The sequence below is a fragment of the Zonotrichia albicollis genome, chromosome 6 (assembly GCF_047830755.1).
Source record: "Zonotrichia albicollis isolate bZonAlb1 chromosome 6, bZonAlb1.hap1, whole genome shotgun sequence".
NCBI classification, from domain to species: Eukaryota; Metazoa; Chordata; class Aves; order Passeriformes; family Passerellidae; genus Zonotrichia; species Zonotrichia albicollis.
The window spans coordinates 51,487,481-51,503,118 of NC_133824.1; the positions used below are offsets into that span (position 1 = coordinate 51,487,481).

Genomic DNA, 15,638 nt, shown 5'->3' on the forward strand with positions numbered 1-15,638 from the left:
ATCAAAGTACAAATAATGCTTTGTACAGTTTGAGGCTGAAGAAGCACATTCTAAATCTGGTTTGGTGTTTTTTTTTAAGATGCTCAAGTAGCATTATTTACTATTAATAAAAATATCTACCATCAAAAATCCTGTTTTCTGTCACTAAAGAGTCCTGGCTGATTTGAACAGTTGAAGGCAGAAAGTTTTTCTGTGTTGGAAGTTGGAAGCTGATGGAAGGGGGTGGCAAAGAGTGACAAAATGTCTTCAGCCATCTCCTTTTTCTGGGGAAGAAAAACAACCCTGTGGTGAGATTTTTGAATTTGAACAATTCTACCATTGCACTAAACAGTAATGGGATTTGCAAGTTTGGCAGTGAAAACAACAGGAAGATAATCCTGGGTGAAAGATTCTTCTATTGATATTCACATAGCTCTCCAAAAACTTGTTAAGATTTCCAAGTAGAACTTCTGTGCCAGGCTATGATGCCAAAGCTGCAAGTGCAGGATTCTGGAAAAGAATGTGTTAATCATTCTCATCTGATCTAAGAACCTGAGTTCTATTTTAGGCCTGGAAGGAATTGGAGGAACAGGTAAGGCTCTTGAGGGTTAAAATGAGCATGAATATTGCACTTAAATATTTTTAAATTAAAGCACGTTTCCTCCAGAACTACACTAGAACCTACGAATCTCAGTATTTAACATGAGGTTTTAGCAGGTGAAAAAGCTGTAACTCAGAACAGGCACACGTCATCTTCTCACAGCAAAGACAAAGAGGGACAACTTACCTAAGATTGGAACTACACCAATCAGTTGGACTACCAAGTCACACAAGATGGGAAGTGGTAGGTGTAGGAGTAATTAGGCATTATTTTCTCCTGTGTGTTTTCCCTCTTGCAGTTAATTTCTCTCAGCACAGGTGTTTACTGTGTACTTTCACAAGCCAATTAAACTCAGCAACACGGCCCAAAAAAAGAGAGACAGAGAAAAAGCTGCATTTTTTTCTGGCATAGGAGTGTGTTCAACTGATGTGCAGAGGACAGGGAGGGACAGGAGCTCAGGGAGTGTTGGGACCCAGGACATTGCTCTGGCTGCCCAGGAGGACCCTGGCAGGGGCTCAGAGGCCTTGGCACAGAGTCACAAACACCTGTGCCTTTGATTTTAGCCCATGGAAACAATTACCAACTTTGTGTGAAGAGTTGCAAGCCACAAAGGTTTGAATAGAATGATAGTGAATTTGTCACAGGGTAAATGTAGAATTTTGGGGTTTTTAGAGTGGGGGTTCAGGAGGCAAGATGGAGGAATCTGGGTGTGTCCTGTCTTTCTCCTTCTTGTCCTCCATCTTCTGCTGTGATTGTGATGCTTTTGGATTGGTTTAGAGTAGAGACAGACTGTCTAAGATAGGTGATAGGGATTAGAAAATTATTGTAAATAAAGTACAGGTAGCTCTTAGTATAAAAAGCCAACACCACCCCAAGGGCAGGGACTGTGCCACAAACCAACCTGCTGGGCAGATCTCAGCGGGTCAGAGAAAGAATGTAACAGATAAGGGAAAATAAACAACCTTGAAAAGCAGAGCTGAGGAATCTCAACTTCTTCTTTGGTCACAGGGTTGGGAAAAAAGACTCTTTAATACCTCAGGAGCCATTTCAGCAACACAAAGCCCCAGAAAGGAGGTGGTGACACAGGGGAGAGCAGGGACCCTGGACCTGTCCCCTTCAGTGACATCACTCCACTGCCTTTGTGCTCAGCTTGGCTCCTCAAGCAAACCCTCAGGAACAATGCATCGCCTCCATTCCAGCTTTCTTTCCCAAAGTAACACTGGAAATGGCAACATCCAGCCCAGTAACTGAGAAATGCAGCCAGCTGACAGAGGGACACTGGAACTTTGGCCACACAGCCCCTGTGACACTCAGGAGGTCACCACACCAAGCAGGTAGGTCATGCTGCTCCTCCTTTTTCTGTCTGTAAAACGAACAAACTCTGGATCCGCTTCCCAGACACGCTGTGACCTCACCAGCTGCAGGTGGATGTCCCTCCAATGTGCTGCAAAGCTCTCCACCAAAATGCTGACCATCTCTTGGAAAACCAGGCAAAGAGGCATTTCTGCTCGGGCACCTAAAGCACAATTTCAGCATTGCTGCCTCTAAATTCTGCCAAGCAAAAGCAATACTACTGTGCTACTTTATAAGAGAGCTGTAAACATAAATCCTGTGTAATGAAATTGAATTAATTCATCTATAATCTGTGGATGATTCAAAGGTTGTAGGGATATAGTTTAAGAAACAGAAGTCTAAATTCAAAGCAGAATTTGAACAATAAACAGTATATAAGATGTGTCCATGAACAAAATATTCTGTTTATTTCCCCAGCACTGTCTGGCTCTACCTACCTGAACAGGCCAGTGGCAGGAGAGTCTCAAAGGACAGAACCACCCTTTTGTCTGGGCCCCTGCACTAAGGCCAGCAGGTTTTACTCCTGATCATTTCCAAGGTCATGTTCTTTTTTTTAAAAGTCTCCCTAGATTACAGTTTGCTTATAAATTCAATGCCAGCAGAGGTCAGCATTCAATCCTGCTCAACAATTACCCATGTAAAAAATTCATCAAAAAAAGTGAGAAGTCAAACAATATATACAAACAAAATACACACTCTGTATGCTCACTCCCAAACTCACAATTAGAAGATTTAGCAATTGGAGGTCCTCTCCTTCTGAGCATTTCTGTCCCCATTGTAGAAAATGGAGTTTCCTTGGAGCTTCCTCCCTTTGTGCTCTGCCAGAGTCAGCTCTGCTGAATGAACAGGGCCTGTGTAAGCTGAAATACCTGCAGCTCCTCAAAGCCATTGAACAAGGTCTGCAGGCTAAATCTAACAACTCAAAGCCTGCCCGTCCCTGTCTACAAATTTCCATTACGTTTCTCCATCCTAAGCACTGTTTCTTTGGTTGACTCAAGATGTGACTTAAAATGGGTAAGTGTTCTGTGTCCTCCCAATTTATCTCAAAATTATTTATTGCACCTACCACTATGCCCTCCCTAATGCATGCACAGACTGACCATGTAGAGAAAAGTTTCTATTTTAATTTTTGCATAACAACCCAAGAATGTGTCTTCAATTTCCATTAAATATGCAAGAATTAAAACTGTATACTTGTTTTATATGTCTGACAACAGGCAGGGTTTTTAAAATTACACTAAATAAATAAAGCAGATTGTTAAAAACCATTGGCATAGTGAGACACGATACATAAATTACTTGTGAGAGAGCAACAAAGATTTGTTAGTAGAGAAATGTACTTTTAGAGAAATGCTGGAAGAGTTGTACTGTTTTTCCAAATGATCTAAGAAACTACACACACTCAAAGTCTCAGAAGAAACCATTATTAAAACATACCTTGCTGCTATTCACATGCAAAAAATAAAAACTATCGCAGAACTAAGAAAATGAGAGGTCAATGAGACCAAGTTATTCTTGCATTTTCATACTGTTTTATTCAAATTTAGTAAAGCAATATTTGGGCTTCAGCATGCTAATAACCTTCGCTTTCTCTTAGGAGAATTCAAAATATTTTGCAAATAAGTTCTGTGAAGTAAATCAGACATAGCTGTTTTTCAACTGGAGCACTTTGATTTTTAATCACCTGTTCAAAATCAGAAGGGAAAATAATATTACAAATCCAGTGAATCACACACTGTCCACAGACACCTTGCTGTGCTATGCTCCCATCCTGAGAAGCTGTAATTTCCATTTGCATTCTGTTACTTCTGTAAGAACTCTAAAAATGAGAGGTGACGTTCTGATGTCATCTCAACGTCAATCAGTAACAGCACACTGCCATGATGCAACATAACATTCCTTAACAATAAAAAGGAGCAAAAAAGGAACTTCTGGAAAATAAAAACATCTGCAGCAAGAAGTGGTTGAGGTTACCCTGTAGAGCAAAGCCTCACTAGGGGTTTCCCTGCAGTAAACTGGAAAATGTTTTAAACCTATACAAGGTAAACAAGCTTTATACAAATCTCTAGACCCAGAACCAATAAGGTGCTTTAGATAACACCACTATGAAAATTATCAGCAGCTACTGACCTATACAGGCATAGTTCCCATCCAAAGCTTGCTCAAGTATCCAAGAGCTGAACTTGTCAGTGAAAATATTATAAAGGGATTAAAAGGCATTTTGCAGGATGACATGGCCTGCCAGAAAATAAAGTTGACCAAAAAAGCAAAAATTTACAGTTCTATGTTTTTTCTAATGGTAATAAATTACACCAAAAAACCTGCTTTTTTCTAGCACCTATAAAAAGGAAATTATCAAATTAAGTATATAGCAAAGAAGAATTTTGGTTGCAAGCAAAAGGTGTCTCCTATCAGTTCTATACAGTTCATGTCTTTCACCTATGTAAAAAGTTATCACTTGTATTTTCAAAAAATAAGGCCTGATAGGTAAAACATAACTGGACTAATTTTTCTCCACAAGTAATTTTTGACAGACTATGAAATGATAAAAAAGTTGTTTACACACCAAGTCTAACAACTTGCATCAAAAAGAGAATATAAATTAATAGTTGGCATTTTGCAGGCAAACAGCCTCCTCAGATCACACATTAAGTACAATATAAAATGATTTTCCAGTATTGGCCTATTCAGCAATTCAATGTAATGCAAGCATCAGTTCCCATTTTCCCCATTCATCCCATTGGAACATCAACAGAGGATGCTGCTAGATTATATTAGTGTACAGCTGAAATATCTGTAACATCACTAAGCTGGCATATCCAAGAATTTCAGGAACTTCCACCATCAACCATCTCTTCATCATTTCACACAGAGGAGAAAAAAAAGATTCCTATGGACACATTCTGCAGCACCCGTCAATCATACCCACTTAATGCCTCAAAATAATTTCCAATGTATTTTCTTCACAAGGGTTCCACTTTCTGATTACAGCTAAATATGAGACAACACATGAACAAAAGTGAACAGGTTTTGTATGAAAACACAGAAAAAGGCATTTTACCTCTGCTCTGTTTTGCACTCCTCACTTATTTTCTAGAGCCCCTTCCCCCTTGCACAAGAGGTAAGAGAAGCAAACAAAAACCACCACCTGCCTCTGCCACCTGCTTTTAGACAGCACTGGCAGACCTTGCCTCACTATGCATTATTTACTTCACTCATTTTCCTAAGAGTAATGTTGTCTGGAATTAGATTTAATGACATTATGACTCAAACACACCATTATTAACATTTCCATAGGAAATTAAAATTTCAGTGTCTGAATGACTTCAGCTAATCATCAGACTTAACAAGAAAAAGCTGACTTCCTCTGCCTAACTCAGAAGAAACTTCTTTCCTCAATTATAACCGAGGAGATATTTAAGATGTAATGAAAATTTTACAAAGGCTCAAGTAAAAATGTAATTCTTTATCATTAATGGCGAGCCAACCCCAAAAAAGCCATGGATGTGTTTTTGGTAAGCCTTGGCTGCCAGGTTCCTACAGCAATTTGACATTAAATAATACCATTTTAATATAGAGTCAGCCTGAAACAAGATTCATTTATTTCAGGGACATTATTAACACAGATGAATTTGTCATTTATTAAAACAGTTATTAGAAAAGTATTTTCCCAAGATGCTGAGCATCAGCAAACATCACTGGAATGAAGATAACATGCTCAGGAAGTCTGGGAAAAAGAAAAAATATTTTTTAAAAAATCAGATCACATGTGTGCATGAACTTTCAGATACCTATTTAAACAAAAATTTAGTAGCTTAACCTCTTAATCATCTCTTTACCCAGGTTAATTCTGTACAAAACTACTCCCAACAGTATAAAACACAAAATATGAAAACAAAACCTGCAGATACCTCCCATGCTCCACCTCTGATCTTCAATTGCTGGTAATATTCTGTGTGATAGAAAAAAAGTCTGTATTTCTGTTTGCAAACTCAAATTCAAATATTTAATAAGAAAGCTTAGCCAAAAGGCTGACTAAAGACACACAGTACTAGATGAGGAGGAAATGAGTAGCTACATATATTAATTATCACCCTTTCTGAGAACACAGGCTCACTCAAGTTAAAATTTAAAGGGCTTAGATTACTTTCTGGTGAATTTTATTAGTTTTCCCCAAGAGGTGCAAAGACTAATGCTGTCACAACAGCCAAGGAGAGCATACACAGCGTCACTGCAAGCTGAGTCACCCCAAAGCACTGAATCTTGCTTTATTATAACACAGCATCTTAAACAGCCTCCTGAAGGGCTGTCATTTGTTATGTGTAGAGCAGGAACAGCAAATGAACCCAGCACCACCACCAAAGCAGATGTGCACATCTGCAGAGCTGTTTGCAGCAGGCAGCCCCTGCTCCCTTGCTGGTCTCTCTGGATAGAGCAGCTGCAGGCTGTCCTTCCTTCCTCTGCTGCCACAGAGAAAGATGCAGAAGCAAGGTGGTGAGAGGTCTTGTGCTTGTGGGTGCTGGTGACATTTGGCTATGCCTCCAGAGAGCCAGGATGCAGCTGGGGAGATGAGGTCAGGCAGATGTGCAACAACTACAACCTGAACATTCTTTCCTCTGCAGCTGTAGCCATCAACTTACTCTTCCTCTCATCCAAGTATTCTAGTTACTTCCTCTCTGAAGACCTAATTCTGGAAGGATAAAAAAAGTAAAATCTGAAGGGACTTCTTTAGCATGCCTCATTCATATCCTGCCATCAGTCAGCTCCAAACCCACGGACATGTTTCATTTCCTGGTACCACAGTCTCATCACTCAGCAGTACCAGCTTCAACACAGAGAGCAGTCATGCAGTGCTCTCAGATAAATCACACATGTTTTCAGTCCCCTGCCAATATGGAATTTAAATGCCTGTACTTTTGGAGGGCCCACTAGAGAAGTCAGTAAAAGAAGCAGACAGTTGAAGAGCGTGACCTCCTCTGCCTCCTCAACTGGCAAGCTGTTCCTGAGTGTCACCTCCTGTCCTGTCCTCTCTCATGCGGGGATGGCACTCACACAGGTGCAGATACTGTAAAACACACATGACATTTGTTGGCATTACAGTGTTCCATAACACTCCTTCTCCCTCAGCACATTTTATTTTGCCTGCACGTCACAGCAAAGAGCAATTGGTTCAAAGTCAAGGAACATAAGCAAATGGGGCCGGCTTTTCCAAATCTGTATGCATATACTACCATTGCAAAAACAGACAATATCAGTATTTAAAATAATAATAAATACCTGAAGCACTATCTCTTGCACATCTTAGTCAAAACTATTTTGAGAATGTTTTCCAATTTCATGCACTAACTTCAAATGCTAACTTCACTAAAATCATCCCTCTTTAAGTATGATTTTAGCCAAGTATTTTAAACAGTGCTCTCTGATGAGAATCCATTTAACTTGCTTCTAAGTAGACACATCCAAAAATAAAGATATTTTGCATAGATACACATTCTATTGCATGGACATTTTATTACACACTTCCACACACGGCTGTGATCTGAAGTCTGGCTAGCCACTTCTGTAAATTTACAGTATGTGCAGCCAGGACATCAGGCAAGGTAAGAGTGACAGAAAAAAATACACAGGAACTCCATGATCAACTGAAACAACTCTCAATACACCCCAGTAACACCCAAGTACCGTGGGAAAAAAGTGTGTTCTGGAATTCCCAGAGTATTTTCAGAATTACTCTATGTTAATTTATTGACTCGCAAGTTTCTCTTACTTTCTTTTTTACAACAATCACTACAAGGCTCACTGTGCTGCTGACAGAGAAAAATTAGCCAAAAAAAATTGTGTATGGAAAGATATCTTCAGCATGCTTCCCATAAAAAATAGTGGTTTCTACAATAAAGAACATTATGCAATTTGGCTGCTTTATGTCACCTTATTCATTTTACAAGTCCAGTGAAAAACAGGCTAAAACAATAAAAACTTTTACTACATCCACGTGTCTGTAGTGCTTTTCCAAAACAAGTATTTAATCATTTACCTCATGATGCAACTAATATTCCCTTCCAAACTTGATATTTTGGCTGCATTTTAGCAAGCACTCATACAACTTGAGAAGTCAGAATTAATTTTTCCAGACCCCTTTTCAATTCCTCTTTACTTTGGGCACCCAGCAGAAAAGTTCAGTTTTGAGCACCTCTAGCATAAATGGCTCACTCCAGTTAGAAGTGACTTGCAGATGGCATGGGAGGTGCTGTGAGAAGCCTGGTCACCAGCACCACAATGTAACTATTTATACAGCACAACACTTGGAAAGCTTTGCCACAGAACAGGAGTCCCCTCTGCAGGGTGCTGCACAGAGAAAGGTTAGTTCTGCCTTCCACTTACACCTGGCACAAGGCAGAGAGGGAATACTGATGTATGGACGATACACAGAAAGTAAGAGAACAATTCCAGAAGTGACTCTGCTTTCTCCCAGCAGCAGTGTCCCTCAGCTTCCTTCAGGTGTGTTCTATTGCCTGATTAGCTCTGCAGAAAAGGAAGGAAACAATCATGCTCCAGATCAAAACCTGAGAGTAGCAACAGAACCTGCAGGAGGTGCAAAGCTGCCTTCAAACCTGAACCCCAGAGCTCCAGCAGAACCTCACTCACAACAAAACCATGTCTGGCTGACAGCAGTGTCTTACACTTCCTTCCTGTTATTTTACAAGTCCATGCTCAGACTCCTGAAAAGAGAATAATTTGATGTTTGGATGTATGAAAATAGTAACTATGCCGCAAACAAAGCAGTATGTACCTGAAAGAGTGAAAGGAGAGCTCATGGCAAAGCTGCATGTTCTCAGGAAACACTTGTCTCTTTCTGGAAACCAACACATGATTTCCAAGACAAAGAAATAATAACACAGGGGCTAACACAGGGACACACACATGATTTCCAAGAAAATAAAATAACAACACAGGGACCAACACATGATTTCCAAGAAAATAAAATAATAACACAGGGACCAACACATGATTTCCAAGACAAACAGGATACCTCCTTCAATGAATGTCAAGTAGCAAAAATAATCTGAATAACATCATGGAGAATCAAAAGGGAAATACCTCAGTAAGTCCTGGCTAACTCAAGATGATGTCAGATGAGATCTCTTTGTGGAAAATTATCTGCCTTCTTGTTTTTTTTTAATACAAATTAACATCATGAAGTAAAAAAAATCATCTACTATTAATGGCTTAACCACTCAAACACTGGAGGAAATGGAAAGGTCTCATTCATTATTTCTCACCTCAAGTTTGACCACCTACCATTTAATTGACAGACACTAAAAACGCCCAGTTTCTAGAACTGTCATAAAGCAAATCATACTAGCAGAGCTTATAGTATCTCCATTATAGTCTCTTCTAGATCATACTCAACCATGGATAAAATCAATCACATCAAACCATAGATGTCATCAGGTTACAGGCTTCCCCATATAATCAGAATAGGGTATAATATTTGCTTCTCTTCTAGCTGGAGTTTAAAGTTTATATATAGAAGTATTTGTTGGTGCTGGAGCAATATCATTTCCTAGAGCTTTGCAGCTCAAACATCCTGAAGATTCTCATAAGAACAGTTAAAATTTCAGAGTTTCATCCTCTGGCATTCATACTAGAACTTATTACTATTGAAGTTATTTTACTTAACATTACAGCCACAGTATGTGGAAAAGATCCACATCTCTAGTTAAAATAAGTATGAGTATTGCAAAGAAAAAAAAATAGGAAAAAGTAGGTTGAAAACTGGGGAAACATGCTTCTGGATGTCCAAACATTGATTCAAAATAGGTTTGGTTCTTTAAGAGAACAGAGAATGGTCCAGACTACTGCAAAACCACTGGTCAGGTACCTGCAAACAACACCCATGGACTGAGAAGATGGAAATGTAGTGTAATCAATACAGTAAACCTAAAGAGGAAATTACTTATGTGTGGACTGAGTGCAACAGACTTTTCATTGAGCAGTGAGGTGGATTGGTAAAATCTAATTGGTAGTCCTTGCTTCAAAGACAGGACTACTACAGGGACTTGGTGAAACAAGGCAATAAAAGAGGATTCAAAGATAAATGGAAGTATTATTGCTCCAACTCCTGACACACAGATTCCCCAAAGGAGACAGTCAACAAGAATATTCAGTGGGAGGGCACTAACATCTTTATCTCAGTGGTGACTCACACTTAAGTAACATTTCCTTTCCTAAGAACCTCTGGAAGTGAAATGAAAATCCCATTCAGTGACCATAACTATAGAGAGAACATCATCTTTCTAATTAGATTTTTTTATATTGGTACCTCCTTGTCTTAAGACACGAGAGGCCCAAACCAGCTATTTTATAACAAAGAATATAACTCTATTAAAGCTGAGCAAAGGAAATCTTTATGTGTGAGGAGACAATAAAGCAGAAAAACTGAATTCCAGATCAGAGCACTGCCTTTCCTGCCCACAAAACAAAGAGTTCATAGACTTCCTGCCATGACTATAATCTTAAAAATATAAATTTCTGTGACCCTCCCAGTTGACATGCATGTTAGCACAAAGTGATTACCACCACTAGGTTTAGTGAGGAACTGTCTCAACCTGTGACACTAGCAAAACTCAGCTGACACATTGCATCCTTTTGCACACTGCTTATTTTTTGAGGCTTCAGAAAGTGCTGTGAATAACTGCAGAAAAAGAAAACCAGAAGTGCTGCACAGTTTGCAATTGCAGTCCTGCTGAACAGGTTGGCAGCATTACAAATGCTTGTGTTTGAGGTAAACACATTTGGGCTCTCTTATAGCAGTCATAAGTAGCTCACTACCAGTTTAGGAGTCTGAAAAACCTATACACACAGACCTGAAAAAATCCCACCCCATATTAAGCTATTTTACAACCATAAATATTTAAATCAGAAAAAGTCTTGAGGGACAGTAATAGTTATTCTCCACAGTTCATAACCTTGGAGAGTTTCTTTTACAAGTTCTGTTGCCAAGTAAGTTTTTCTACATCAACAAAGAGAGTCTAATGGATACTGACTTCATCAGGCTCTTCTTATCAAAGTAAACAACTTTTTAAAATTTACACAACTGGAAAAAATATTTCACACAGTGTATCACAGTTTATGTGTTCATTTAATGTGTGAAAATGTCATCACAGTTCTGACATCACAATGAAATCTGAACTCCAAGTTCCTTCCATATTTCTCTAATTTAGGTGTCTTCAACAGCAGAACACATGCAATTAGAGCAATTTGCATGCTAATGTGTATCAACACTATTTGCATTTTCAGTGCTTCTTCAAAGACTTAAATTGATACACAAGGCAATACAACAAGATTTGACTCCAAATTTTTGATCACTGAATCCACCTCAAACTTGCTGTATCACTTTGCCACTGTTGGACCGTGCTGTTCCCCAAAAAAATATGCACACTTGGACCTTTCTACTTCTGTGCCTATTGTTCCACTCTTTGTAGCAAAACTGATAACTGTGAAGGCAGTAAACTTCAGGCAGCTCTTCAGTTTCACATTTCTGGACAGTTTGTTCCACCAGTAAACATTGATAACCCAAAACTAGTAAGGTTCTATGAAGCTAAGATAAGCACTAAAATCACAGATCAAAGTACCTGAAATGTAAAGGTTATTTAAGAATTTACATTATTCAAGAAATCCTTTCAAACCAATACTAAGACCACCCAAACAAAAACATTTCCCTGGGTATAATTTTTTTTTTCAATTTTTTTCAGGTGTAACCATTTACTACCCCAGACACCAAAAGCAAAGCACTCACAGTACCATACCCAAACCAGAAGGCTTGAAACAGGTTCTCCATGCCAGTGAGGCTAAACAATTTTTACATACTTACAACCTCTTATCCAAGAGGAAGAGGGCTCTTCAAAAACTGATGAGATAACCACACATGAGAACTCTCCTCTGAGTCATTTACATAACCTTAAGAACACATAAGTGCAACTCAGAAAGACAAGCACAAAAGCAACAGAAGAGTCAAATATGACAGATTTAATAAACACCACCTACCTGGGGATTCAGGCACACAGACACCAGAATTTTATTAGTTTGAATACACAGTTTTAATGTGAACTTCAAAACAATTAAGAACCTGTGAAAGATACAGCTGATTGTTTAAGAGCATCCCTTTATTCCTCTAAACAAAAGTCCACACTCCATGAATTTTTCTGCTGCACAGTTAATGGATCAGAGATGTCAATTAATCATTTAACTCACCTGACCAGGCTGAGGGGATAAACAATTAACAACCTCCTCCAGCATCACTGGTACGTGCAATCTTCCAGAATCACTGTTCTCTGTATTTTGAGGCAGCTCTTCAGATTCACATTTCTGGACAGTTTGTTCCTGTGACTCAGAGTCAGAAAGCTTTTGTGATGAAGAATGGATCCTTCTGGCCAAACCAGCCGCATTTACTGAGTTCAGTTTCAACTTACTCAGAAAGAAACATTTGCAAAGTTGGCACAGATTTTGAGGTACCATTTTGGAGTTGATCAGCCTAGAAGAGCAGTAGATGTTGGGAATTACTTTCAAACAACTATTTGTTTAAATAACATAGAGGAAATGCTATAGGCAAAGCTATACACATTCCAAGTTGGGCAGCTTTATAATTATGTCACATCAGCAAAATTTTCCAGAACTTAGATTATCCACAAATCAATCGTGTTCAAGCAGTGAGCAGATTCTTTTCACCATCAGATTTTACTATGTGCTTTTGTTGAATTTCCCTTGCCAGAGGCTACCAATACTTTACCTGCATAAGGGTATGCTGAGAAAGTTGCTCTGCTGATCATTTAGGCTTTAACAGGGCAGTAATTCCCCCACCTTAAGTTTGAAAGTGCTCATGGCTAACTTTGAGCAGACACACAGATGTGTGTTTTGCAACACTCCCCGGTGTGCCTACAGGAAACGTGTAAAAAACACGGGCATTACCATGGTGTGCTCTGCTGGCTCTGGCTGGGCTGCAGTTCATTCCCTCCCCAGGGGCTGAGCTGGGGCTGCTTTGGGTTCCTGCTGGGCACAGCAGGGAGGAGACACAGCTGGGGCAGCGACCCAGGGGGCTGAAGGGATTCCCCAGAGCAAAGGACACCGCGCTCCAGACAGAAAGGGGCAGAGCAGGGTCGGGGTGGTGGCACCGGTGTTCCCACCAATGGTGACCATTAATTATCACCTGAGTTGGGCCCTGCTCTCCCGGAGATGGCTGAGCCCACGGGAAGGCTTTCCTTGCTCTGCCCTGCTTGTCTGCACAGCTTCGGACTCTCCTGCTGAATTCTCTCTATGGCACCGCCGAGTTTGTGCCTCCTGTCCCTTCCCCTTCCGTCCTGGCCGCTCTGCTGAGGGCGAGGAGCGGCTGAGCCCCGGCCATGCCCCCATCCCTGCCCCGCGCCGGGGGAAGGCGAGGGACGCTGGCCACAGAGAGCCCCCACCCCTGCACCCCGGGCATCTCCTCCTCACGGCGAGAGGACAGTTCGTGTTTTATTTCATTTCACACACCGCACGCCCGGAGGGGCAACCTGAGGAGCACGGCTGCAGGCCGCCACCTCGGGCCGGCACCGGCGTTGGAACAGAACCAAAGGCGCCGGGGACAGGAAACCCCAGCCCGAAGCGCTTTGGATTGGAGGCGGCCGGAGCAGCGCCGCGAGGAGAGCCCGGGAGGCTGGAGCCGGACACGCGGAGCCACAGGCGCCCCTTCCCCGGCAGCGCCCCTTCCCCGGCAGCCCCGGGAGCGCCGCCCTTCCCTCACGGCAGCCCTCATTCCCTCCGTGCTCCCCTTCCCTTTGTGCCTCCCTTCCCTCAGCGCTCCCTTGCCGTCCCCGCGGGCTCCGCCGCCGCCCGCGCCCCTCAGACCCCGCGCACGCCGCTGCGCGCGCGGCCCCACGCACTCACCGCCGGCGCTCTGCTGACGTCACGGCGCACAGCCAATGAGGAGGCGAGGAGCGCGGCCTGCCCGTGTTTGAATTGCGCGGCCGGTGGATGGCGGTTGGTGCGGGACAGGGACCGAGACGAGTGTGGGGGAGAGAGCGGGACTGTGAGGGTACGGCCCGGGGGTGACACCCGAGAAGGGCCGGGAGAGCCGGGCGGGTCTGGGAGGGGCTCGGCCGAGGGAGGCGAGCCGGCCCTGGAGCGGCAGCGGCGGCGCTGGCAGCCCGGCCCGTGTCCCTGCCAGGGGTGCGCCGGCAGCGCGCTGCCAACAGCAGCAATGGGCTGTTTAAAGGGAATTCCGCTTTGGGGCCGGTTACTGTATCCCCTGCGGGGCACGGTAACGCAAATCCCGCTGTAACTCTCTTTAAATGTACGCGCGACGTGCCTGACTCAGTCCGGGGGGGGCAACACGGGCAGCTCCTCTTTGTGCTGAAGGACAAAAAGACTGCTCGCCTTGGTCCGGCGAGCTCCTCGGTGCGGCGTCTCCTCTGAAAGCTTGGTCTGTATGAAGGAAAGCCTGTAGGCCAGTTGGTAGTTTCCATTCTGAAATAAACTCGAGGATTCCCTGGGGCAGTGCTGGTTGGTTCCTTTCTGGCAGCTGCGCTGAGTTCAGGCACCTTTCGGGGCCATTGCGGAGTTCCCAAAGTCTCCTTGGGGCGGCCCTTGGGCCCAGCACAGGGGCCTGAGCAAACGTGGGAGCTGCTGGGAGGAGTGAAAGGCTCCTATTGCAAATAAAACCTCTCTTGTCTGCTGCAGAAAGGATTCGGCTGCTGGACCTGAAAGAGCGCTGGGAGCGGAGCTGGGGGGCAGCAGGGATGACTCCTGCCAAGGAAGAAGATGTGTGCAGCCATGTCAAAGTGGTGGTGCGAGTGCGCCCAGAGAGCCAGAAGGAAAAGCAGGGCAGCTTCAGCAGGGTGGTCCGTGTCATCGACCAGCACGTGCTGGTCTTTGATCCTAAGGAGGAGGAAGTCACCCACAAGCACAGCTTTAACAGGATTGCACCCTTACACATGAGGACCTGAAAGAACCATCCAATTCCTTTCTCCTAAAAAGCTCCAAAAATGTTGGTTGTGTAGGGGACAATCTACACAACATGTAGTTCATTCTAAGGCTATACTGGAAAAATAAAATCTTTCTTTTTTAACTAGGAAAGAGCCAGTTTTATAGTCATAATGACAGGGGAAACAGTACTGTCAAAGCAGGAATAACAAATGGAATATTTGCTATTTTTTTGCTTTACTATGATTTCTTTACATTACCACAGCCTGCCTTCAAATGTCTCCAAAACTACAGGAACAACTTTGTGAAACCCCAACATGTGAACTTGGTGTCTTCTGCATACTTTCAAGGCCTCTCATGTATATATCTCATCCATCCATCTTCCTCTTTTCCAGAGGAAAAAGGTTGTTTTTCTATTCAGGTGATAGAAAGCCAGCACTCTACATTCAGGAATATAAGAGAAGCCATAACACAGAACTAAATAAATGCAGACAGATTTTAAAGTTATAGTATTTCATCACCTTGTAACTTTTTAATGATAATAATGTAAATCATTAGAAAATTTAAAAATTAAAGTTGTAATTCTCTTTAACTGCATAGAAATCAGAATCACATAATTTGTTGAGGCTTCCAAACTCTTAGAGTTGCCTTATTTTACAAGAAAAAGTTATGAATTGACCACATGAAACTTGCATTTAATGGAAATAGAGACTGACTCCTAATTGCCTGTTGCAAGTGAGCACTAGAA

The 15,638-nt window shown here is 42.2% G+C and overlaps 1 protein-coding gene across 5 annotated transcripts in view; it reads right to left on the reverse strand.

The window, feature by feature from the left end:
- METTL15 (methyltransferase 15, mitochondrial 12S rRNA N4-cytidine) overlaps positions 1-14,647 on the reverse strand; it is an 84,064-nt gene extending 69,417 nt beyond the window's left edge. Inside the window, exons 1-3 of one of the 5 annotated variants that reach the window (XM_074543771.1) lie at positions 13,140-13,269; positions 12,723-12,868; positions 12,188-12,467 (exon numbers count right to left, since the gene is read on the reverse strand). In XM_074543771.1, the coding sequence (XP_074399872.1) occupies positions 12,188-12,451 (264 nt within the window). In that variant the 5' untranslated portion in view covers positions 12,452-12,467; positions 12,723-12,868; positions 13,140-13,269. Of the gene's footprint in view, positions 1-12,187; positions 12,468-12,722 lie in introns of all 5 variants that reach the window. The other 4 variants (XM_074543767.1, XM_074543768.1, XM_074543770.1 and 1 more) reach the window with 4 other exon arrangements.
- Positions 14,648-15,638: the final 991 nt, after the last annotated feature.